The sequence below is a fragment of the Pyxicephalus adspersus genome, chromosome 11 (genome assembly GCF_032062135.1).
Source record: "Pyxicephalus adspersus chromosome 11, UCB_Pads_2.0, whole genome shotgun sequence".
Lineage (NCBI taxonomy): Eukaryota > Metazoa > Chordata > Amphibia > Anura > Pyxicephalidae > Pyxicephalus > Pyxicephalus adspersus.
Window position 1 is genome coordinate 4,081,084 of NC_092868.1, and position 26,436 is coordinate 4,107,519.

The 26,436-nt window shown below is 39.9% G+C and overlaps 2 protein-coding genes and 2 long non-coding RNA genes across 6 annotated transcripts in view; 1 reads left to right on the top strand and 3 right to left on the bottom strand.

Annotated features, from left to right (window-relative positions):
* Window positions 1-247: 247 nt before the first annotated feature.
* Window positions 248-6,111, bottom strand: LOC140341278 (uncharacterized). 2 transcript variants are annotated; one of them, XR_011922839.1, is made up of 3 exons: window positions 6,068-6,111; window positions 1,280-1,340; window positions 248-316 (listed from the first exon to the last, which is right to left on the bottom strand). It is a non-coding gene; the product is annotated as an uncharacterized lncRNA (long non-coding RNA). The 2 variants fall into 2 exon arrangements; XR_011922838.1 differs by lacking the exon at window positions 6,068-6,111 and adding an exon at window positions 2,485-2,509.
* Window positions 6,112-9,584: 3,473 nt separating this feature from the next.
* Window positions 9,585-12,931, bottom strand: LOC140341257 (mucin-6-like). The gene is made up of 4 exons (XM_072426841.1): window positions 12,855-12,931; window positions 11,696-11,755; window positions 11,085-11,117; window positions 9,585-10,179 (listed from the first exon to the last, which is right to left on the bottom strand). The coding sequence occupies exons 2-4, from the start codon at window positions 11,730-11,732 to the stop codon at window positions 9,797-9,799; spliced, it is 453 nt and encodes a 150-aa protein (XP_072282942.1). The 5' UTR covers window positions 11,733-11,755; window positions 12,855-12,931; the 3' UTR covers window positions 9,585-9,796.
* Window positions 12,932-17,996: 5,065 nt separating this feature from the next.
* Window positions 17,997-19,861, bottom strand: LOC140341258 (chymotrypsin inhibitor-like). The gene is made up of 3 exons (XM_072426842.1): window positions 19,801-19,861; window positions 19,352-19,390; window positions 17,997-18,225 (listed from the first exon to the last, which is right to left on the bottom strand). The coding sequence occupies exons 1-3, from the start codon at window positions 19,835-19,837 to the stop codon at window positions 18,029-18,031; spliced, it is 273 nt and encodes a 90-aa protein (XP_072282943.1). The 5' UTR covers window positions 19,838-19,861; the 3' UTR covers window positions 17,997-18,028.
* Window positions 19,862-21,703: 1,842 nt separating this feature from the next.
* LOC140341224 (uncharacterized) overlaps window positions 21,704-26,436 on the top strand; it is a 30,036-nt gene continuing 25,303 nt past the window's right edge. The window contains exons 1-4 of one of the 2 annotated variants that reach the window (XR_011922830.1): window positions 21,704-21,763; window positions 22,740-22,820; window positions 23,528-23,554; window positions 24,409-24,435. This is a non-coding gene — a long non-coding RNA (uncharacterized lncRNA). Of the gene's footprint in view, window positions 21,764-22,739; window positions 22,821-23,527; window positions 23,555-24,408; window positions 24,436-26,436 lie in introns of those variants that run through there. The other variant, XR_011922831.1, reaches the window with a different exon arrangement.

Consider the following 26,436-nt stretch of genomic DNA (forward strand, 5'->3'; position numbering starts at 1 on the left):
TTTCTTCATTTTTTTCTTCTGGATCAATGTTTAAACCATCTAGAAACAAGGGTTCTGTGGTGCCCTAGGGTTGCTCCAGAGGTTCCGCAAGCAGTTTGTGACTTCCAGATCATTTAAGTGACACCAAGCTATCTCCAACTTACATTCTTCCCATTGGCCAGTTGGCTTCGGTCTAGTAGACCAAATCACACACCCCCCCCCCCCCCCAATATGTAATGGTTGGGCAGCCTAACCCTTTTCCAGCAGTTTGACATATTCAATAGATTTTTTATATTATACATACCTAACTCAGCGTGTATCAATACGAAGCAGACTCCTGTAAAATAAAAACATGAATTCAACAAGAGTTTTAAAACAATAATATCACCATTAGAGATTCTTAGTATTGATGTCATGGCAAAGAGCAGAGAAGGACTTAAAGCTTTCAGGATGGCATTTGACTGCTGAAGATCAGTGCTAGGGGTAGGGTGTCTTACAACTGCAACCCATGGATTACAGTGCCGGGAGAAGGTATTTTAGTACCCCCATTGTCAGGGTAAGGAGGAGTGTTGTATTTCCACTGACACCAATATTGTGTGAGTGTGTGTGTGTGGGGGGGGGGTCCATTTATTACCCCAACCCATGCATTACAGTGCAGGGAGAAGGTATTTTAGTACCCCCATTGATATCAATGTCAGGGTAAGGAGGAGTGTTGTATTTCCACTGACACCAATATCGTGTGAGTGTGTGTGGGGGGGGGTCCATTTTTTACCCCAACCCATGGACAACAGTGCTAGTGGAAGGTCTTTTAGTATTTCCTCTTGCACTAACAATGAAGAAGGGCATTTGGAATCCTTTAGCACCCCCACTAATACCAATGTCAGGGTAAGGGGAGGTTTTGTACTTCCAACGACACTAATATGGGGGGGTCTTCTGTTACATCAACCTATAGATAACAGTGCTTGGGGAAGGAGAAGGTCTTTTAGGATTTCCACTCGCACCAAAGATGGAGAACAATGTTCTGAATCTTAGTACTCCTACTAACACTGATGCCAGGGTACAAAGGGTCTTAAAACTCTTACTGCAAAAGTCTGTGCTCCTGTTTTCCAAAAATACGGCTGCACCATCATGGAAGACCCCCAACCTTCCATACAAAAATAAAGATCAGTGGCAGTAGTGTGCCTTTTGCATGAGCACCATGAGTGATTGCAGCCATCTTGGACCTTGGGGTGAGGAAGAACTGAAAGTTCCCAGCCTGAAACCACTACATCAAACTGGAAAGGACAACATTTCTACTCACCAGCTAGAGCCAGCAGTAATCCAGAGAAATGACTCATGATTAATCAGAGAAAGGAGAAGCACTATAAATGAGACACAAAAATATATATAATAATTACAATGTGCAATGTAATACCACTTCTCGCTTGCCATATGAACATACAAATGTGTCCCTTCTGGAGAGATTCATGCTTATTAATTCTATATTAATTCTTCTTCTATATTTGTACAAAATTCCAGTGTAGACTGTGGTGTAGAGCTTCCCGTAATAAGGACCAAGACTTTCATGGTGCATGGTGACTGGTCTTGTATCCGCCCCCTTCCTTTAGTCCTCTGCAGGGAACCTGTAGCGGGTGCTCTTGCTGGGCCCCTCTAACAGCTCTGCACAGGCTTTGTACAACACAAGCATGGTGTCACCACTTCTTTTGCAAGGCAGTATTTGTGTTTGCAAAGGCATGGTCACAAAATGTAACTATTGTGGGAAAAAATTACAACAAATCTAAAGTTACACTTTTAGAAAAGCTTAATCTAGTTAGCCATTATTGCAGAAAGAGACAGGTGGTGTCCCTTCGTTCAAAATCCTCAACACCTGCCTGATCACATTGGCAAACAGCTCAAAGATAGACCCTGGCTTCCCCTGCCCGGAATGAAACGCATGGGTGGTACATCCTCCCGGCCCAGCCGATCAGGTTGGCCGAAGATCATATCCAGGAAGATAAGGAGAAAGAAGATGGGGACACCCTGTGACAGAAGAGTATAGCTGCCTTCGTAGTTCACCTTTACCCAACTCCTTTGGGGTATCCCATTGTCACTTATATCCCCTGCAGCCTCATTAAAGACTTTTCCTACCTACATGCACTCCAGATTTGGCTGCGTAGCATTTGACAAGCGTGCACCATGCCTGCCTAATGCATGATAAAACAGCTTCTTGTAGTTTCCCTAAAAGCTTGCATGGCAGGGTGACAACACAGAACCACATGAAGCAAGCAAGGACGGAGTGTTGTCACCGTGTATCAAGCAAAAGGAACCTAATGTCAGGATCACAAAGGATTATTTAAATATAAACTCAGACTAAAAAAGGCATTTGAAATGATAAAATGTTAAAGCATAAAAATACTTATGTTCACTTTAAGCACTGTTAGCACTTAAATAAATATAGCTAAGAAATAATATATGGAGGAGGTTTTTGTAGTTAGAGCAAGAATTCAATATGAATGTGATACCGACCTGTGCGATGTCTGTGAACTTCGCAGATGCTGTAGCTGGCACAGTTGGGTTCAGCATTATAAAGGGTTTGGGGTACAGGTGTGATCCATATGGGTGTAGCACAGTAATTACTACTGTGTCCCTTCTTGTTTTTTGGGGTTTTCCCTTGTTGTGATACCTAAACTAAATCTCTCCTGGGAATTACAGACATAAAATGTCAATCATGATTCAGAGGACGCCAAGTGCTGCATAATAAGCAGGTTGGCACACTGGTTTCCCAACGTCAGTCAATTGGGCACTTCTTTGTCCTTTATTGAACCTCATTGTCCATTCAGATGATAAAACTTGGATGTCATATTATGCAGCAACGTGTCATTATCACAAAATATTTTTGAAAAACTACCTTAGGCCCCATGACTCAGGCTGATAATGTCAAGATTCAGCAGGGAAATTTATGCCATAATTATGTATTTGGAAGAGTTAGGGACAAATAAAGCATTGAACTTGCAGAGAGGTAGAGGTCACAGTACATTTAAGGACTCCCCTATTTGTGCCAAATCAAACAGTAATTTCCTTGCAGGGGGTCTGCATCAACATTACTCAACCCAATATTCAACCTGCTGGCTTGTTGTGAACCAGTTTAGGTAAGATTAGACCTGTAGGTCACTCCAGCAAAGTTTTAATTTATTCCCCAGGTGGAGAAAGGTTGTTCAGTGCTTAACTCCCCACATACTGCTACCCAGACCTACTACTCATACTAGTATATTTTAATAAAACCTGCAACAGGTTGATCTCATTTATAGCACTGCCCTGGACCCAGTGGGGTCAATGAATATGTAAATATATATATATATATATATATATATATATATATATATATATATGTGGAGAGAGAGAGAGAGAAAAAGAAATTACAATAGGTAATAATACTTGTATTATAGCGTATATGTCCAATACTACCACTACTACCATTACATAATCAAATCACCGATTAGTTAAAAACCATTTGTATGTTGTTTATTTCATCAAGCCCTTTTTTAAGCATTATACAAAAATTGTGTTGTGTCTGTTATGTACTCTGAATGATTACCATTACATGTATTCTTACCTATTGTAATTTCATCATACAGTATAAGACAATGTGCTCTTTATATCCCCTGATGAAGCCGAATGGCAAAACGCGGCGGGTATGAGACGTTTATACTCACTATCATATTAGAGACTTTACTGTATTAGCTAGGCAACTAATTTTCCATATCAACCAGATGGGAAATATGCAAAAACCTTGTATGTTTACTTGAATGTCTTATTGAATTGATTATTTTCACAATATACATTTGTTGCCACAATAATACCCTAGCTTTCTTATATCTTTTATTTTATCATTTATGAATGATAATAGGGGAGCGGCTCTCTGAGGAAAAGATTGGCAAAACCTTTTCGTAGCTTGCTATATTAACCTACTCCACTCAATATGTAACAGTGTAAACAAAAAAAAATCTACACCTCCACCAAAAAAATACTTTTTGTCATGTAACCTTTTCCCATTTTTACTTCTATAGATCACCTCTGTGGAAGGATCTAAATACATTTTTAAAACTGGTTGGCTGCCTGTTGAGAAGCCTGCAGGGTGCTAAGCGCTAAACACATCCTTCTCCACCTGGGTTAAAAATTTGGTCTTCTCTAGGATGGATGAAGGTGGTAAGAGAGAAATTGTATGCAGATCTGTGCTGGAGTAACCTGCAGGTCCAATCTTACCCAACCTGGTTCACAACGAGACAGCAGGCTGAATATTGGGTTGAGTGATGTTGATGCAGACCCCCTGCAAGGTAATTGCTGTTTGATTTGGCACAAATAGGGAATCCTTCCATGTACGGTGACCTCTACCTCTCTGCAAATTCAATGCTTTATTTATTCCTGACTTCCAAATATATCATTATGGCAAATTTCCTTGCATGCAGCAGAATCCTGATATCTACAGCCCAGGAAGTCACTATTTAACATTAAAAAATAGAACTGATGACAGATTATCTTCCAGCAGTTAATTAGGTGATGCAAACATCATAAAACAATTGCACCAAATACTTTGAATCAGTGCATTGCATGATGGGAATGACTTTGTAGCGTGCCATGCTCAATATTCACACAATAGAAAGTGTGATGAAACAGCCATGAGTATAAATTGACATATTGTGTAACACAAGCCCCGAATCTCTCCCTCCATCTCCATCATAATATATCACCACCTCACTCCTTCCCTCTTTATGGATTAGTATGTTTGTGAAGCTTTGATTTATGTGACACAGAAGTGCATTGCATGCAAGAATAATTCAATGACTCCAAGATGTGCATTTGGGAATATTCACTTTTATTAACAAAACTCAACCCGCTTCCCAGGACAAGCAGACATTGGTGAAACAAAGACAGTGCAGGTTGGGTCTTCATAGGTGTTACTTTGTATTTGTTACACATTGCTGGGTGGTACATCCTCCCGGCCCAGCCGATCAGGTTGGCCGAAGATCATATCCAGGAAGATAAGGAGAAAGAAGATGGGGACACCCTGTGACAGAAGAGTATAGCTGCCTTCGTAGTTCACCTTTACCCAACTCCTTTGGGGTATCCCATTGTCACTTATATCCCCTGCAGCCTCATTAAAGACTTTTCCTCCCTACATGCACTCCAGCATTGGTTGCGTAGCATTTGACAAGCGTGCACCATGCCTGCCTAATGCATGATAAAACAGCTACTTGTAGTTTCCCTAAAAGCTGCATGGCAGGGGGACAACACAGAACCACATGAAGCAAGCAAGGACGGAGTGTTGTCACCGTGTAACAAGCAAAAGGAACTTAATGTCGGGATCACAAAGGATTATTTAAATATAAACTCAGACTAAAAAAGGCATTTGAAATGATAAAAATATTAAAGCATAAAAATACTTATGTTCACTTTAAGCACTGTTAGCACTTAAATAAATATAGCTAAGAAATAATATATGGAGGAGGTTTTTGTAGTTAGAGCAAGAATTCAATATGAATGTGATACCGACCTGTGCGATGTCTGTGAACTCGGCAGATGCTGTAGCTGGCACAGTTGGGTTCAGCATTATAAAGGGTTTGGGGTACAGGTGTGGTCCATATGGTTGTAGCACAGTAATTACTATCGTGTCCCTTCTTGTTTTTTGGGGTTTTCCCTTGCCGTTATTTCTAAACTAAATTTCTCCTGGGAATTACAGACATAAAATGTCAATCATGATTCAGAGTAAGCCAGGTGCTGCATAATAAGCAGGTTGGCACACTGGTTTCCCAACCTCAGTCAATTGGGCACTTCTTTGTCCTTGTATTGGACCTCATTGTGCATTCAAATGATAAACCTCGGACGTCATATAACGCAGCAATGCGTCATTATCACAAAATATTTTTTAAAAACTTCCTTAGGCCCCATGACTCAGCCCAGGCTGATAATGTCAAGATTTGGCAGGGAAATTTATGCCATAATTATATAATTGGAAGAGTTAGGGACAAATAAAGCATTGAAATTGCAGAGAGGTATAGGTCACAGTACATTTATGGACTCCCCTATTTGTGTCAAATCAAACAATAATTACCTTGCAGGGGGTCTGCATCAACATCGCTCAACCCAATATTCAACCTGCTGGCTTGTTGTGAACCAGTTTGGTAAGATTGGACCTGCAGGTCAATCCAGCAAAGTTTTAATTTATTCCCCAGGTGGAGAAAGGTTGCTCAGTGCTTAACTCCCTGCATACTGCTACCCAGACCTACTACTCCAGTTTATCCTATAAAACCTGAAAGAGGTTGATCTCATTTATACCACTGCCCTGGACCCAGTGGGGTCAATAAATATATATATATATATATATATATCCAGAGAGAGAGAGAGAGAGAGAAATAAATTACAATAGGTAAGAATACTTGTATTATAGCGTATATGTCCAATACTACTACTACCATTACATAATCTCATCACCAATTGGTCAAAAAACATTTGTATGTTGTTTATTTCATCAAGCCCTTTTTTAAGCATTATACAACAATTGTGTTGTGTCTGTTATGTACTCTGAATGGTTACCATTACATGTATTCTTACCTATTGTAATTTAACCATACAGTATAAGACAATGTGCTCTTTATATCCCCTGATGAAGCCAAATGGCAAAACACGACAGGTATGAGACGTTTATACTCACTATCATATTAGAGACTTTACTGTATTAGTTGAGCAATTAATTTTCCATATCAACCAGATAGAAAACAAGCAAAAACCTCATATGTTCATTTGAATGTTTTATTGAATTGATTATGTTCACAATATATTTTGTTGCCACAATAATACCCGACACCTTGTTGTTTCCTTTATTTTATCATTTATGTATGATAATAGGGGAGTGGATCTCTGAGGAAAGGATTGGCAAAACCTTTTCATAGCTTGCTATATTAACCTACTCAACTCAATATGTAACGGAATCTAAACAAAATCTACACCTCCACCAAAAAAAGACTTTTTGTCATGTAACCTTTTCCCATTTTTATTTCTATATATCACCTCTGTGGAAGGACCTAAATACATTTTTAAAATGGAAGCGGTAGAAACAATGTTCAGAGAGAACTATTCATATCATTGCCTGATTGGCTGTAGCTGCTGTTGTACACAAGTTCCTTGGGGGTGGGACTTACCCAAATCCAATCCTGACTGGAGCCCTAAAGGCAGCCCAGTTTTGCCTAACAGCCCCTTTCTCGATAAAAGAAATTGTGTTGAATGACCGGTAGACAGCTAACACACAGGTAAAATATTCTTAGAAATCATCAGCTAAATGACTTGTTATTCTGTCCGCTCATTCATTTACATCTGCAAATCCAAGAGTGACAGCACTTCAATAGAATATAATGATTCCCAAACTGGACAATGGGGGTGAAACACATTTGCATGTCATCAATATATGGATATGGGTCATTGGCTCAGAATGATCCCCCCTCTCCAGGTCCCGGAGGGCAGTTCTGCAAATATAGACAGAACTATATAGACTGGCCTCAGGGAAGTATTATATTTGGGATTAATATAAGCTGGTGCCAGGTGTAGGTTTGGGTAGCAGTATGCAGGGAGATAGGCACTAACACATCTTTCTCCACCTGGGGTAAAAATTTGGTCTTCTCTAGGATAGATGAAGGTGGTGAGAGAGGAATTGCATGTGGGTTGTGCTGGAGTGACCTGCAGGTCCAATCCTACCCAAACTGGTTCACAACAAGCCAGCAGACTAATATTGGGTTGAGTGGTGTTGATCCAAACCCCCTGCAAGGTAATTGCTCTTTGATTTGGCACAAATAGGGAATCCTTGCATGTGCTGTGGCCTCTACCTCTCTGCAAATTCAATGCTTTATTTATTTCTGACATATATCATTATGACCAATTTCCTTGCATGCAGAAGAATCCTGATATCAACAGCCCAGGAAGTCTAAGGAAATCTATCCATTAATTTATTGTGATAATGACATGGTTGCTGCATATTGTGACATCAGAGGTTTATTATTGCAAGACAAAATGGAATGAAGAATTGAGATTCAGGCACAATACAAGGAAGTGCCCAATTGAGTGGCATTGGGAAACCATCGTGCCAACCTACTTATTATCTAGCATTTAGCATTCTCTGCATCACCATTGGTATTTTATGTCTGTAATCCAAAGAAAATTTTAGAAGAACAGAGCTCTAAAACAATTCCAAAGCATTTAAATTGGGGTTAAAATGTTGACTGTCCTAACTTTTAGATTTGGCTGATTTTTCCAATAATGAAAAAAATAAATTAATTTAATGACAGGTTCTCTATTAAGAGTTTGTTAGGTGAGGCTGAAATAATTTAAAACCCATTAAATGACCCTTCTTATATCAGCCCATCAACATATTGTGCGTTTGGAATATAATTGGATTTTCCTTCATCCACTCCAGAGATTTACACAGCACAGCTATGACAATAGTGCCAGCTCTGGGCTGGATGCTAATAAGCCGCATTCCCATTAGCTAATGGTTGAATGATACTACAGGCCAGGATCAACTCAATTCACAACTTCATAAAATGTTCACTGTACCCACAGTAACCAAACAAGGGAGAGTTTGCCCATTATCGCTCATAAAATAGATCAAGTGGCAGGTGCTCTTTAAGGAGTTTATTAGTTGACTCTAAAGCCATTAAAACCCAATATAAATCTCTTTTAGCATGTGCACATTGTGATGACTTTGCAGTGAGCAGTTTTCTTGTGATGAATCAGCAGTGATGAAATAAAAACACATTTTTGTGTAACCCCAAATCTTTCCCCATCACACTACAGATAAGTATTGCCATTTTGGATAGAGCTCGTGGGGGAAGGGGGCGTAAAATCTGTCATTTTTTTGGGGCTGGTGAATTTTTTGGACTACCAGGCCATTTCAGGAGGTCAAGAAGGCACACTAAGCCAGAAGAAACAAGGTGTCCAAGGAAAAGTTTTTTCCAACCATGACTGCAAGTGAGCAACCTCAGTCTTCCGCTCATCCTGAAGTCTCTGTACGTCTGCTTGGCACTGAAGAGCCTTTTGAGATTCGACCGCCTGAAAGTGCTGTAGTACACTAAATACAGGGCTTTGTTGCCGCGTTGGATGAAGAATAATTTGTCAGTCCATTCTGGGTTGAAGACACGACATTCGAGGTTAAGCTTCCAAGGACAGGTAGCTGCACGTTGCTTCTGCTGTTTAGGCATAGTAATTGGGGTACTGTTCGGGAACTCGATCACGAGAACATGACAATTCAATTGATCTAGATCCAACAATAACTAGGGGGGCATTAGGCTGGACTGGAATACTGGCTAGGTCATATATGGCCTAAAGGCTGGAGTTTACCTACCTCTGTTCTAAAGCATAGCCTGGTTCCCACATTGAGAAGGTTTTACATGCAGAATTTTTCACCGCACACTTGAGGACCCTCTGTGCAGATTTGCAGTTTCTGCAAATTGTGGCTGTTTGGTATCAGCACAGAAGAGAAAAGAAAAAACCTAAAAGGTTATCACCAGCTCACTCTTAACAGATTAGTTTGCTCAATAACATTGGTTTATGTAGCATAGAAAAGTATTTCTTGCACAAAATCAATTTAGAATATTCACCTTTATTAACAAAACACAAACTACTTCCCAGGACAAGCAGACATTGGTGGAAACAATCACAGTGCAAGTTAGGTCACCTTAGTTATTTTGTGTCTGTTACACATTTCCAGGATAGCAATGTTGCCCCCTGCTGTTGGGTTACATTGCAACAAAACAAATATTTTTGCAATTAGCAGCCAAGTCTATCTCAATCTTTATCCTGTAAGGCTTGTTTCACCAGGTGGACAATCCTTGGGAAGGACACATATGGAAACCCCATCCAGAAACACAAATCCAGGCTTACAGAAACAGCCAGAGACACAATGTGAAGGGCATGCTTGTGTTTGCTTCATGTTGCTGCATGTAGTAGGACAGACAGACCCACAACCAGTATATGTTCTGTTCCCTGTACAACTTCTGCATATCTTTTCTCGAACACAGATCCAGGAATCAGCGGGTAAATAGCTCTCCTTGCAGAAGCATCCGGCCGCACATTTCCTATTACACACAAGAGGAGGGTCGGGATGGGTGCAGGTTGCTGGACAGCTGCTTCCACACTCTCTAAATTCCCGATTCGGTGGGCATTTAGGGTAAGCAACTGAAAATAGCAAAACAAAACAAATTCATTTTTGGAAGGGCAAAGCTGCATTGAAGTCCATTTAAAATATTTGAGAAGAGCCTTCCTGTCCCTGGGGGCTTTTACAAAACATTTGCAGTTATTGTTTTGGTTCTGCAGGCCACCCAATAAAATTATCATGAAAACGATGCCAGTCCCTTGACTAGCGATTAACCATGGTGATTAATGCCATGTAGGGGGGCATTTGTAGGGCAATGCATTTTATGGCTAAAAGCGGGTGGCAGACTGGCAATGGAAGAGCAAATCACTTAGAATGCAGAAAAGTAAACGTACCCACACATTGGAATTTTTTGTCTATTGGTTGTACCAAAGCATTTACAAAACTAATATATACTATGGGTAGGATCTGCAGTTCTAACTGCTCTGTAAGTTTTGGACATGCTGGTGGGTGTTTTACTTAATATAGTGTTAAAAAAAAAAAAAAAAAAGTGCCCTTGATGGAGTTTTGAGGCCCAATTCATATTAACTAATGTCCAAATACAAACATTTTCAATGAATCTTTAAATTGTGCAATGTCCAGGTCTACCCATCATGAGAAGGTTGTCTCGGCACCCATCTGACCCATATTTATTATAAATAGGCCCTGGTATAGTTGCCTATTCTACCAAATAGCATGTCCGTCCCCTTAGTGATGTCAAAGTGCCCAAAGAACAGAGGGACTGTCTGATAAGTAGATGCAAAGATAGAAATAAAGCATGAATTACTGAGTCCTCAAATTATATAAAAAAAAAAATAATAATAGAGGATCAGGACTACCAGATCAGGCAAACCCCTACCCAACCTATACTGAAATCTGATGTTTGGGCAGCTTGACCTTTTTGTAGACAAGGTATACCCCTTTAGGTAGACTGATTCATCAGACATACCTGGCCCAGCATGTATCAATATGAAGGCGACACCTGTAAAACAGAAAGAAATGCTTGAATATTCAGTGGTTTGGTATCAACATGGAGCAGACCCTAAAGCCTAAAAGGAGGTAAATTGCCACTTACCAAAGCTGAAGGATCTTTTCTTACTCTTACAGGTTGATAACCATGCTAAGGAGGGTTTGTAATTCTACTGGCACCAATTCCAGGTTAAGGAAAGGACTTGTCCTTTTATAGTACCATCATGTCCAATCTTGGAAGGATGGGTCTTTTAGTGTTCCCATTGTCACCAATGCAAGAGACAAGAGGGGGTTGTCTATTACTCAAACCTACCCCTGGCAAGGTAGATGTGAGGTTGGGAGTTTCTACTACAGTCATTGGCACCAATGGCAGAGGGGGTCTTACTTGCAATGAGTGCCAAGTGGGGGTTGGCTTTTATTGATTCAATGGACACCAATATCACAGAACTAAAAATTAGGGCACCCCAGTCTTAAGAGATGACAAAACATTATAGCAGCATTGGGGCCACCATGGTTTTTATGATGATATGCTGTAGGTTCCCAGCTTGACATTGCTATACATTAATGTAGTTATATGCAATTTCTACTCACCAATTAGAGCCAACAGAAACCCAGAGAATGGAACCATGATCAACCAACGAAAGATAAGCACTACACATGAGACAAATAAAGAGAAATATTACAATATGCAATGTAATAACACCTCACAATCCTAAATATACAAATATTTAACTCTCTGGGGAGGCTCACCCTCACTATTGGTCCTGGTTATCTTTGTTCAGCATGGGCTATGTACACATCAGATTTATGGCACTAGAAACCCTTTCTTTCCAAGCTCTGTTCCAGTCTATGGAGAGGAAACACCACTCAGTCATTAATTGGTGCACCAAAATGGCATCAGAGGACCGCAGGACACATGCTAGACACGCTCATTTCCATCTTTCCGGTCACCAAGAGGTTGCTATAGTTTGTGCAATGACACAATATGGGAAAACAATCTATTCAGAGGGCCATGGGGAGGGTATGGTCAGATTTGGCATTATATAGGATGTGGGGGAGAAGTTTGATCCATATGGATGCTGCACAGCAATACCAACCCATTTCCATGCTAGTATCCAGGTTGAGACACCCACACTCAGAATTTCAGACATAAAACACCAATGATATGCCATGTACTACATAATAGGTTGGCATTCATTGAGCTCTTCCTTGTCCTTGTATTGAGCCTCAGTGTGCCATCAGATTATCTTCCTTCAAAGCCAGTTCTGTTCTGCATGAACAAATTCATAAACTGCTGGCATGCAACAACATAAAGCCAAGGCTGCCATTAGACCTGCCATTGGGGCTAACCCTAACCCTTCTCCCCCCATACTTAAAAAGTTTCAGCTCTTTTGATTGGAGCCCAGTACAGAGGTAGCCCTAGTGGGACACCCCAATCAAAAGAGCTTGACATTTGCAATGCTGGAACTTACATTGGGCAGGGGGACCCAGGAAGGCTGTCTAGTATGGGCCCAGAAATTTCTAATGGCAATCCAGTATACAGCAACCATAATGTTATTACAAAATTATACCATTCAAAAGCCACACTTAAGTGCCAAGGAGTTTGCCTGGCCTGGGGCAATATCAGAATTCTATGAATGTAAATGAGCACACATTATGAATTTATATTCACAAGGCTCATACATAGCATAGAGCTTGCAGACATAGGAACATACATATATATAATACATAGGAAACATAAAGTAATTACCTTGTAGTTGTTCTGGATCAACAGTACTCAATCCTGCTGGCTTGTTGTGACACCCTTTGGCTATGATTGGCCCTGCAGGTTGCACAGCCTGCATACAATCTCTCCCTCCACCAATCCTGGAGAGGATTTCATTTATACCCCTGGTGGGGGTAAAAGGGTGTGTCCAACGCTTAACTCCCTGCTACCACTACATTTTCCTTAAACCCCACTGCCCCTGATTCATCAAACAAAATCGGATTATCGGTCGCGCATTCGTATTAGCGATCCGGAATCGCGCGCGATCGCGCTATTCAACAACCGGAAAAGCTCGCGCACGGAGCCGCGCTTATCCGACAGCTTTTTACTGGCGATATATATATATATATAATATATATATATATTTGTTGTACCTTTTGTTTACTTTTGTCTAAATGTCAAAATAATTTGCAACACTGAACCATACAAACATATATGTTAACATAAACATCCTTTACTTTACAGTGCCAAAGCTTTATAAAGCACAATTTGTATTAATAAAGAACAAGCTAAAACATGATCACATTTTATTTTGTTTTAATTGACCTTCAATCGCAAACAGTAAAATGAAGTTGCATGACCAAGCCCTTAACACAGCTTATAAATGTATGCCCAACCCAGAAACTCTTTAGTTTCCTGGACGTTCTCCCATTGCTCTTCTAGAAAGCAGATTCCCAAATCGTTTGCTAGGTATCCATTAATGCAGAAACATCCCATGCTACATTTCTTGGTACAGGGGGTAGGCGAAGGATCGCTACAGTTTGCTGGGCATTTGCATCCACGTGAATCATATTTTGCATTTGGTGGACAGTTATGGTGACCAAATGAAAATTTAAAAAAAAATTGACATTTTTTGGAGCAGACAAATCTGCATTTAGACATTTGCTTACATATATTTAGGAGCTGTCATGATCTTAGGCTTGGTTTAAGTAAAATGTTGGAGATGACAGTAATTTAGCTAGGGGTGAACCAGGGGAGACTAAAATGTATTCAGTTCCTTGCTGGCCCTGGTGCAGAAATGTCATTTGGCCTCACTGGGGATGGTGCAACCCCACAGAGGGAAATCTTGGGCCAGTGTTAAATTCACCTTTTGTCATGGCCATTACTGCCTTGTGTATGGCTTTGTTGATAGGCAATACATTTTAGCAATGAAACATGCACTTTGCTGCAAGATGCTGCCTTTGACTTGCTTTGCCTGTAATGCAATTGGATCTCTAGCTGCTATCGAAGGAAAGCAACAAAGGTCAAATGCAAGTCTAGAATTGTCCCTAATCAGAAAAGTTAGATAACAGCCAACTGGCATTAAAGCAAGCTGTTAGGAAACCTGCAGCTCTCTGTCGCCTGTTGGTGGCACTGTGCTTTAGCAGACATTGCATATGCTTCCACTGGCAACCAGCAGGTGATTCTGCAGCAAACAACCAGTGGAAGCACATGCAAGGCTTTCCAAAGCACAGTGCCACCAGCAGGCTATGTAGAGAGCTGCAGGTTTCCTGAAACAAGCTTGAAAGGCATGTGCAATGCACATAAAAAAATTGCAGTTTTTAGGAGCATGTTTCTGAAACTAATGTATCATGTTTTTAAAAGACTAATATTTATAATGTTGGTAAATGAAATAAAGTTCAGTAAATGTCTGTGGCCAGATTTCTCCCTCAGCATCCACAGGTTTGACTATGAACTGTGTGGCTATAGTGAATATTTCAATAATGTTGCTCGCAGTGGTGGATACAGTCAAAAAGAGACCCCTGCACAAGGCCAGTTTTTTGCCCCCAATTAACCAATATCCAAATACAAACACTGTGTATCCATTGATATCCAGATAGAAGTGAACACCCAACCAACTGACCTACACTTGGTATAAGAGGGTCCCCAAAAGTGCTCAGACTACATGAATGGTATGTTTGGCCCCTGGGTACACCATAGTGACCTGTTATATAGGGATTTCAATGTTATATGTACCTGGTCCAGCATGTATTGGTATGATGGAGATGCCTGTAAGGCAAAAAACTATTAAATCATTCAATCAACAAGTGTCCCTAATAAAAGCACCTTCCATCTATTCCAGTTCTGAGGACAGCTTTAAGAGTTTGATTCCCCATTAAATAGATGAGGATGGATCTATACAATGAGTACCCACGCGGCAATAAAAACTGAGGCTGCAGACTGAAGCAGTGGTCCTTGCACAACAACTCGAGGGTTACCTATAGCCCATTGGTCGATGCAGACCGCCATCCAAAAGAAGGGCTTCTCATTGCATACTGTGGGGGGAGCCACTGAGCAGAATGACGGAGCCTTTCAGTCCTATCAGGAGGATTGATCTCCTGCACCATGGTGCCTACATAGTCCTGGCATTAATGTCCAAGTAGAGAATAAAGAAGGACATGGAGTTTGCAACGGGGTAAAAAGTCACTAAACACCAAAGTGGAGGGGGAATTTTATTCTCCTGCAAACAACAATGCTCAGACACCATTCTGATTTATGAGCTTTTTGTTCTTCCACAGACCACCAACATCGGGTATTTTTACTCCCCCGAAATATCAGGGCATTTTATAAACTCCTACGGACCACAGTCCAGTTGATGAATAGATAATTGGACATTTGTTTAAAAAGCTTGGGGTCGAAAGAGATGGCAGCACCATCATTCATAACTCTAATCATCCATGCTGAAAAAAGATCAGTGGCAGAATCGGGCATTTTGCACAGACACCCTGAATGATTGCAGACATCTAGGATGGCTGTTCGAATTCGAATAGACCCGACCCGAAAAACACGGTATTCGATGGTAAAAGTCCCCATCCATCACCTATAGTTCTTGAATAGAGAAACCCTATCCAAGAACAAATACAACTAGTAAATCAATCTGATTGCTCTTGCAGCCCTTAAAAGACCCTAAAAAACTTGAACTATTGCACCATTGACTTCAATGGTATTCAAATTTGGCATTTGATCACCCAGACAATTTCTCATTATTCGATCTAATAGCTGTCAAATCAAATAGTGAGATATTCGAGCAACACTAGTGATCACAGTCTTTGCACTCCTTCGAAAAATACAAATAATTCTTTGATTTCTGTTTCCCCTCTGGGGAGATTTACCCCCAATATCTGCCCCGGTGACCTTTGTCTGATTTGTCTCCGAAATGTTGCTTCGGTCATAGGAAAAGAAAGAGAAATGAAATCTTCTATTGGGAACATCTTTTATCCGTAACAAATGTCCAAGATGGATTTCCCCTAACTTTGGAGGAATGTCATCACACTTCTGGAAATGTTTTCAAAACCAGAAGTGAGCAAAAGTCTATCCAAAGGTTATGCAAGCAGCACAAAAACCTGAGAAGGGTGATAATCATTCCATATGCTCTGCAGAAACATGAGTTAGAACTATGATAATAATAAGTGTTTGGTGCGCCTGTGCATGGGGATTCTGTAGCAGGTCAGGTTCGGGGTTTTATAGAATTTGGGGTACAGGTGTAATAATATAAGTGTATTACAACAATGACACCCTAGCTCTCTGTTTCCAGGATTCTTCTTGTTGTGGCATCTACAATATATCCTTTTGCCAAAGAATGCCAATGATTGCACAAAGGGCACCAGGCTGGCACACAGCTAATTTACATCTTTTTATCCCAGTTTTGCTAGTCTGCATAAATGAACTGCAGGCAATGTCACAATATGCAGCAATTGTATCAATTTAGGAGTCTGGAAAAGAGACTTTGCTCTTTCTGAAGAGGTGTGTTGTGTTGACACTTGTTGTAACCCGTGTTTGTGCACTTAATTAAAATGCAGCACATCAATATTTTTCTCACCCCCCAGCAACACAATGCACACTGGGCTGATAGAATGCAATAGTATTAGTTGTGTTCTTGCGTTGGGTCTGTGTTGGCCAATGCTGGCCATACTGCTCTCCAGCTCATGTATGATGCATGCGGGTTGTGTTTCAAGTAGTGAGAGTTGGAAGTCACCATAACTAAGGAATATTTCTCCTCTTCAGTCACTGAGGTTCCTGTTCAATGGTTGGACCGGGATAGGTGATCAATGTTGGAGGCAATTTTACCTCCACTACCCGGGCTCGGCCCATGGAGGGACTGCTGGGTTACCGTTGCACTTTTGGAGGGTCTGTCTAGAAGAAAGTGGAAAACAAGGTCTCTGCCTGGAGGGAGAATCTTCAAATGACCGTTCTGTGTAGGAGAGGAAGCTGGGTAGAAGATGCTACAATGCAAGAAGTATTCGCCACTCGTAGACTAGCCAGGGACCTGAGCTGTCCAGGGAGAGACAAAGATTCCTTATAGAAATAGTCCATGGCTACTATTACCGGCTCGCTGGACTCCAGTCAAACGAACTAAAAAGGTAGGCACAAGACGCCCTATTCAGGGGTTTGGGGAATGCCGGTTACCCTGCTGCTGTCCCTCTTGGCTATTCTATATCCCAATTAATAGATTTTAAAAAACCTAAAGTGACTTCACCCAACCTGCCCCACTATATGCCAAAGAGCCAACCCTGCCTTTGGATGTGATGTTTGACCAGCAGGGGGAGCTCTAAAGACCTTTACATGTAACTCCCTGTGGTCCTGATTTAATAATGCTCTCCAAGGCTGGGGAACATAAACTTTAATCAGTGAAGCTGGGTGATCAAGCAAACCTGGAATGGATCTGGTCCAGCATTGAAAACATTTGCTAACAAATAGCAAATGACTTTTAAGAAATCCATTCCAGGTTTGCTGGATGACTCAGCTTCACTGATAAAGGTGTATCCTCTCCAGCCTTGGAGAGCTTTACAAAATCAGGCCCTATGTCCTAACCACTAGTTGTAAAAATTTTACTTGCAGGGATCAATAACTGAAATTAACACACAAGTAACCATACAACAATGACTTATCTTTCAGTAGATGGCTTCAATCAAACAGAGAGAGCCTAAAAGCATACAGTAGTCTCATTTGCTAACCCATGGTGCTTTGCATTTCTTTTTCATGTATTAATCATTTATTAGTAAGACAAAAATATATGCAACTAAAATGTAAAATGAAAAATAAAAGCACGCTCATAAGACAAGGATGTACTTTGGTTAAAAAAAATGTTTTTATTAATAAAAAAAAAAAAAAATACAATCAGGTTATGAAATCATTTTTAAAGGGAATACAATTATTTTCGGACCTGTGGTTGGGCTAAATTAATTATATTGCGGGCATTCCTGAGGAGGAACGCATGTGCCGTCTTTGTCTGTCAGAAACACATAACCGTTAATGCAGTAACAACCAGGAACGCAATCGTCAGTGCACATCTCTGTAGTATCCAGGTTGCTGCAGGTTGCAGGACATCGAGTCCCGCATGAATCGTATATTTGATTTGGTCCACATTTTAGGACAGCTGCAAATTTCAAATGAAAAAAATGTGAAAAAAAATGCAATTGTAAAATGACAACTTATAAATATTTCTATGTTATCAAACTAAATTTGATTTTATTTCCTTAAAGCAAAACTAAGCCTAAGCTTTTGCCATAATCGCAGTTTATGGCACACATCTATTTCTAAGTACCCTGCAGCTATGACAGGTTTGGAACCCCAGATCTGGGTCCGCCATAATTCTTCACCATTGATGATATAACTCCTGCGCATGTGCATTGCATTGTGCCTGGCATTTTTGGCAGTGATGGATCCACACTGCATGGCACATTGCAAAAAAATAAGCCAAGAGCAAGTTTTGGTTTTAGCAAAAGAGACTGGAATGTATTTATAAATTCTTCATCCATCAATTTTTGTATTGGATCATTTTGAATCTTCATGCATTGCTTCCTCCAATACATATTAAATCTGAAATCATTCTGCCACCTAGTGGCCAAATACAAAAGCGCACAGAAGTCACGATAGTGCATGCTGCATCTTCAATCAAATAGACGGGAATAGTTTATTACTTTAAATGCCTTTCCTTCCAAAAATATCCTGATGACTTTAAATTTTCAGTTCGGTTCTGCTTTAGGCCTGACTGATTTGCTTGCATTCCCTAAACCACTATTTCTATCCCAAAGAATGGTGCTGAATAAAGTAAGGGATGGGCCAGTGATTTTCCTAATTGTTTGCAAAAATAAGGTTAACTTTGATCATCTTGCTAATGTATTTCATCTAATCCAATATGTATAGTATTGCCACAAACACTGCTAAAAAAAAAACTCAGGGGACCTGTGGGAAATTGTAAACATCCTCTTGTTTTTTTCCTGAAGCAAAGCACTTTTTAAACCTTCTGATAAGTGAATTGCAAAGGCACTATGTGTGGTATGGCGGCCAACATTTCCGGGGGTCTCAAGGGAACTCTAGATTCTAGATCTAGAAAATTACTTGCCTATAGGAGAGATACACATACACCATTGAAGTCACACAACAAGTTACACACAAATTAAGTGATTCATCCCCATTGATGATTCGCTGCACTGACACTTTAATGTATTAATAAATCTTTTTGGTAATATGGGTCAATGTAATCTATATTGTGTACATACCTGCTTGGGTCTTTGCATTGAACATCACCACAGTGACACCTAAAAAACATTAATATAACCAGATAAATGGAAAGTTTTTCATTTGTTATATAATATCTTCCTATTGCTCGTTAATTACCGCACCCCCAATATTCTCCAGCATGCCGGCCATTCTTTAGCAAAGCTTTATATACTCATCATTGGGAGATATTTTACAATTGGTCACAATATATTTCGTCCTATATTTTATATTACTAGCAAATATTGTGCAGCTTTTTGTTCTATAAAACATAAATAAAGCGATAGTACACTCGTACCCTTTAAATTGCTCCCCCACCTCTGCACCCAGCATACAGAATCATCAATCAGCGCTGGATGACCATCATCATGATAACTTTAGAAGACTTGAGACATTGCTTGGAATATAATTCACTACAAGTGCCAGCATTCTCCACCCATACAAAACTCACCAATAATAAGCAGCAGGAAAGTCGATGTCGGCGCCATCCTAAAGGAAGCTGAGAGATATCACTGGTGATACAGAAAATAATCTTTATGTTATTATTATTATTTGTTGGATCATGGAAAAAATGGGCCAGGGTCCAAAAAACTGCAGCAAAGATATATTCAATCAATTAACATTCACATAACATATTGTACTTTTCAATTGATGAGCTCATCTCCTTGTCACTCTGTTCCTTCCTCCCATGCTAGGAGCATTGACATTATTAATGATTGCACCAGACACAGCCATTGTGCAATATATATATATCAGGTGGCAAAGCTCTAAGCTGCACACCTTGGTGTATTTCAGCAGGTTGTAGCTGATCCCCTGAAGATCCCCTGCCTAGGGCTGCCCCATGGATGATCCGGCTCTTCTTACCTGTGGCAGAACACGACAACAGACAATAATGGTATCAGGATTATATAGGGTGCAAGTGTTGTCACACACCTGGGAGTTCCGTGCTGCAGGTGATATGATGACTTTGTAGGTGATTACTGATCAGGGAAGACACATGGACCAGAAATAAGGGCAGTGCCAGTTATTTCCCAGCAGGATAAAAAACATTTTATTAATGGGTGCTGCAAGTGTAGGGTGGGGTGGGGATGATTTGCGCTATTTGCGGCACCTGAGCACTAAACATGTGACACTCAACGTGACACTGACATACACAATTTTCACAATCTTACCATTCCATATCTCCCTCCTATTGTGTGATATTTCCCCCACCTACTAGATTGTAAGCTCTTCGGGATAGGATCCTCCCCTCCTCCTGTGTCACTGTCTGTATCTGTCTGTCATTTGCAACCTCTATTTATTGTACAGCGCTGCATAATATGTTGGCGCTGTATAAATCATGTCAATGGATTAAGGTTAGATGCTGAAGGGTTAAAATAGCTTAATCTAATTTGAGCCATATATGTTCCTGTAAGGAAGTTGTATTTCTTCTCATGTCTACTCAGTTTAATTGTAACCAGATGGTGGAAATTGTAAATTCTTTGAAATACAATGTGTGCCTTGTATGCCTTACAATGTATCAATTAACACTATATATGGCCAAAACTTAAACAGCTGTATGTGAATAATGACAACCCCCTCTGTATGAAAAGACCGCCTCGTCAAATAAAGATCAGAGTATATTCCTAAAACCATACTGTGTGTGTGTGTTATTGGGATATCTCTCCAGACGTCTCTGTCCTTCTTTCACCTTTACCACATTCAGCAGGTTTGTGCAAGGACCAAATTATTAAAATCCTCACCTTAGAGTTGATTTATCATCAGAGATTGTAATTAGCATTGTAATCCACATCACACTCTGCAATATTTCTTTATTGTTTAAATGCAAATTAGTTTCGACATTCCTGTGTGAATTTTATTAAAACTTCATGCATAATACATGGTAGGGACATCATTATCTCTATGATATTATCTCTATCACTAATTAAACTTAATAAAGCAGAGCTATTTTAGGCACAATAAATTCTGAAAAAACATTTGATGAATTGCATACAGTTTAAACAATTACTACTGTCCTGCTGGTCTCCTATATAGATCCTGAGGAGGTCCTGATTCCTCTATATAGATAGAATTGTTAAATATTCCCAGTGGGAAGACTGGCTGCAATGAAAGTCCTAACATGTTCAAAACATGTGCTTTGTATTCAAGTTTGCACTGTAATCATTATAGGCACTCATTATTACCAAAGTTTGTTGCAGAGTCACCAATTTCATCATGTTGCCCAAATGTTGCCCAATGTGTTGCAATGATTTCCCAGCATGAACAAAAACATATGCAAATGTATTCTGATTGTCAACATCCATGCCAAATAATCTACCTACTGTATGATGACATCTCCAACCCACATCCCTATATAACACTGTACCCAGCCATACCTGCTCCATCACCCTCCGTCTGCTGCCAACACCATACAGGTATGTACCTCTATCTTTGTCATTAGTTTGGCACAGAGTTTCTTGTCCTTTTTACCACAGGGAAATCCTTTGAAGACTTAAAGTTATTTTAAGGAACCCCTTTTTTTAATTCCTATATCGACAGCTCACAGTACACTAGTGTGGTGGTCAGTGGGATGAATGCCTCTTACATTGCTGGGCATTAGGAAGGGTGCCATCCTTACAGATAGCCAAAAAGGATCTGTTAAGTTCTTTATGTATGGGAAATGTTTTTACCCATCTTCATCTGTCAGTTCAGTTAATGGCAATATAAAATCTGCCCAATCTCATGTGAAATATCTGTTCTGATAGTCCTAGGTATTGACATATACTTACATTCATACGTAACCTTTTAGAAGGAAATTGGAAAAACTAATAGCTGGTATCAGATTGTCTATGCTTTTGCTGAAAGAACCCTAAACATGTAATAAGTACTTACCCTCCAATGTACATAAAGTAGACCAATAAAAGGAATGAGGTATCCAGCAACTATTTAGTATAGAGTGGATGAAGGCATTCTGCCAAAAAGACCAAAACCCAACATTTTTTGTAACTTTGGAAAGTTTCACTGACACCCTTTATACCTCACTAAACTCCAAATTCACCATTAATTCCACCACGCAACCTCAATAGGCTAGCGTTTGCTGATCTCCTTTTCATTCTTGCATTCTCCTACACCATTCTCCCATTTCAAGGGTTCTATAACCTCACACTCATGGTGTCTAATTTTAGAGTTGCCCATGGCACCACCATTGCTTGTTCTCTGTTCTTGCACAATATATGTCATTGAGTTTGCAGATTTTCCTTGCAATTTACAACTTCTGTTTAGAATGTTATTAGTTAACCTGAGCAAAAAAAGAATAAAGTGTAGCAATACACACAAAACTTAGCACAGCATGAGAAGGCATGGTAACTCCTCTGCAACCTTTCCTAAATTACTCTCTCTCTCTCATTATAGAACATTTGCAAATCAAAATTTATTAAGATTAAAGGGGCAGGAAAATGAAGATCAGTGTAATCGCTTTGCTCTGTGGTTTTGGTAAGTTCCATACTCTAGTTATTATTATTTGTAAAATGATTGCAATTTCCAAAAACAAAACTCCAACAAAGGATATATAATGTATAAACAGACCGGGAGCATCATTTATATATATATAAGGTCTGTCTATTGGTGGAAGGTGTGGTGCAGATCAGTTTCTCTCGTCTGATGTTTTATTCTTTCCTGCATCCATTGACACAAAGCGTGTTCCTTTAATCACGGATTTCAATATAGGAAAGGGAAAAAAGTCCCAAATCAAAGGTGCCAAATCTGGTGAATATGGAGGATAATCCAGCGTAGTAATGTGTTTGTCGGTCACAGAAAGTGCAGTGTGAGAAGGAGCATTGTCCTGATAAAGAATGAAACCATTTTCCACATTTCAGAACCTATATTATATATTCTTCTGGAACCCATTCTGCCAAAATGACGCCTTCATGTCACAAAACATGATGACATGGCTGTGAATTTGGACTTTTTTGATTCTTGGTGAAGGTGTTTCCAGTGACTGTGGCTTTGTTTCAGGATCATACTGGAAGATCCGGGTTTCCTCACAAGTGCTGATAATCATCTCGCGGCTTTGTGATAGAGATAGAAACACAGGCTCATTATTTCATAGACAGACCACATATAGTACATTCCTGTACAATAATATACATAACATTGGTTTACTATTTCCCATTAATAAATGTTCTTGTTTTTCTCCCCAGCAATCTGTGCATCTCTCATCACAACAGGTAAGATTCAGCATTTTAAGTTAAACCACATAGCTAAATATACAATTTAAAAAGAAATAACTGCAATACTTTATTTTATTTGTTATCCAGTTAACTTCCTAAAATCTATTTAGCCAATTCACCCAAAGAGAAAGCAGCTTTGTGTCTACCTGTGTCACCTTCCCTTTTCCTATTAGGTTACAAAAAGGGTGCCAAGCACCAGGAAAAAGCTTCCCATACTAATCCCACAGCCTGAAACTTGCACTTTACAATGTTGGTATAGGTTCATTGTCTTGGTGTGCTAATGCTCCCCCTAAATCTGCTGCAGGTGAGCATGCGAATTATATGTTTGAGGTTATCCCACACCAAAGCCATGGTCATTCATGCCCCCAAGTTTTCCATTTTTGCAGCTGCAATAGCTCCACGCTTTTGGGAGGGCCACATATTTTGTCTGTGGGAGTTTGTGCCCTTGAGGTCAGGTGCTGATGATGGAGAAGACCAGGCTCACCATTAGTTTTCCAATGCATCCCAGTAGTGTTCAGCAGGGTTGAGGTTAGGGCTCTGCGCATGACACTTGAGTTCCTCCACAACTGGTGGCCCCATGTCTTGGACCTGGCTTTGTACGCAGAGGGACAATCATGCTGGAACACAAAAGGGTCTTCACTAAACTGTGACCACAAGGTTGGAGGAGCACAGTTGTCTACAATGTAATTGAATGATATGGTAAAACCCTTCAATGGAGACACCAGAATTAAATAATTATTCTGGTGGGTGGGGGGTTGTACATACTTTAGGACCTATACTTTGTGCATTTTACCTGCTCATTGCTTTGCTTGGTACAATCTAACAGCTTTTTCTTGTCTTCTTCCTTACAGGATCCAGTTATCCTACCAAAAATGGTAAGAGTACCAAATATGCTGAAGTGAGATCCCATGTTCCCCACGGGGATCCAGTGAGGTCCCTCAGTGATCATTTCCCTAACTCACTTATTTCTACTTTACACATTGTGTGCCTGATAAATATCAAATGGATATGACCTGTAGATATACTGTATAGCAACCCAGACCTATATTTAGACATCCTTCACCACCATACCTTCTTTGATGGTCCTTTTAGTAGGTAGCCCTGTCTGCACACAGCATTGCAGCTCATGCTAGGAGATGAAGCCAGTAGGTTTGATTATGGGGCAAAAAAGGGTAATAAATTGGAATAGATGCCTGAAAATCCCCAAAACAGCTGTATTTGCATATATATATATATATATATATATATATATATATATATATCTCAGGAGGTCCTTCTGCAATTTGGCATTCTGTACAGTTCTTAGTTACTCCTTAGTCTATAACCTGATCTCTTTGTGTTTCAGATCGCTGCAGTAAACATGAGATATATGTAACTTGTGGCACAGCTTGCCCAATCACGTGTGCCAACCGGTTCAACCCTCCTGAAATGTGCATGACTGTCTGCTATGAAGGATGTATGTGTAGAAAAGGATATCTGCGCAACAGTAAGGGAACCTGTGTCCCCCCTGGCAAATGCAGCTAAACCTTTTGTCTGATCGGGTTGGAGAAACTGTGCCGGACAGTAATATTTACAAACAGTTCTGCATTCTAATGACTATATCATGACTAATAAAACATTTTCAATGGTCAGTTTTGACTTGTTTTTCATTAGCTACAAGTTACAAACAGTAAAAATACAGTAAGTGTAAACCTGTAAATGCACATTATGAAAATTCAGATCTGGTTATCTATGCCACGTCTATTTATTAGAGTTTGCTGAAAAAGGGGGTTTGACAGATGATGTGCACAACCATCTTGGTTGTAATGCAAGAAAATTGGAAAGATGTTAAAGCTTTGTTAGGTTTATTATGATAAGGAAAACAATACCTCTGTCCACGATAAGATGATTTAGAGGGTTTACCTAGGAAAAATGTTACAAAGTAAAAGTTTAGGAGATAAAGCAAAGCACACATGTGGAGACCCAATGGCATGATCAGAAGGTCTGAATACTAGCCCTGAGTGAGGACCATTTAATCCAAATATCTGAATGGATGCCACATGGGGCCCCAAAAAGATAATTTGTTCCTATTACATTAAATCAGCATTGAAGAATCAACATGACACTACATCCAATTTTACTAGAACTAATTCTTACTATTATCTCAACCAACTCCGCCAAGTTTAGATGATAACAGTCACCTGCCAGTATGAACGATCCCCCAGATCAAGAGGAAAAGAGAGACTGGTAAGCAAATCTCACCTGCAGCCGCAATAATCCATCCTGGTCCTCCATGTCCAGTGGTACACAGAAGAGAGAAGCAAAATTCTCCACCAACTGATAAGGAAAAATAATACCTCCATGCTCCATGGCGAGATGATGAGAAGAGATAGAGCAAAGCACACACGTGTGGAGACCCAATGGTTAGATCAGAAGATCCAACTACAAGCTCCAAGCGAGGACCATTTAAGCTGAAATTCTGATCAGTTGCCAAGTGGGGCCCCAAAAAGATATTTTGTTCTTGTTACATTACATCAGCATTGTAGAATTAAAATTACATTAGATTCATTTTTACTACAATAAATTGGAGACATAATTCTAATTATTATCCTAACCGACCCTGCCAAGGTTAGATGATAACTGCCACCTCTGTCCCCCCAACCACCTTTGATAAGAGAACCAGTCATTCATTAGCTAAAGCATATATTCAGCCTAAATCAATAGAATATATAATAATTAATTCCCCTAATCTTAATTTTTTAATCTTAATTGTACAGAATTGTTTACTATTCCCAATTCCATCGAAAATTAAAAAGATTTAGTTGGAGCCAGGCTCCAGATAAGAAAAGAGAAGAGGTATGTTGTATATATATCTCCACCATATGCATATATTTATTTTA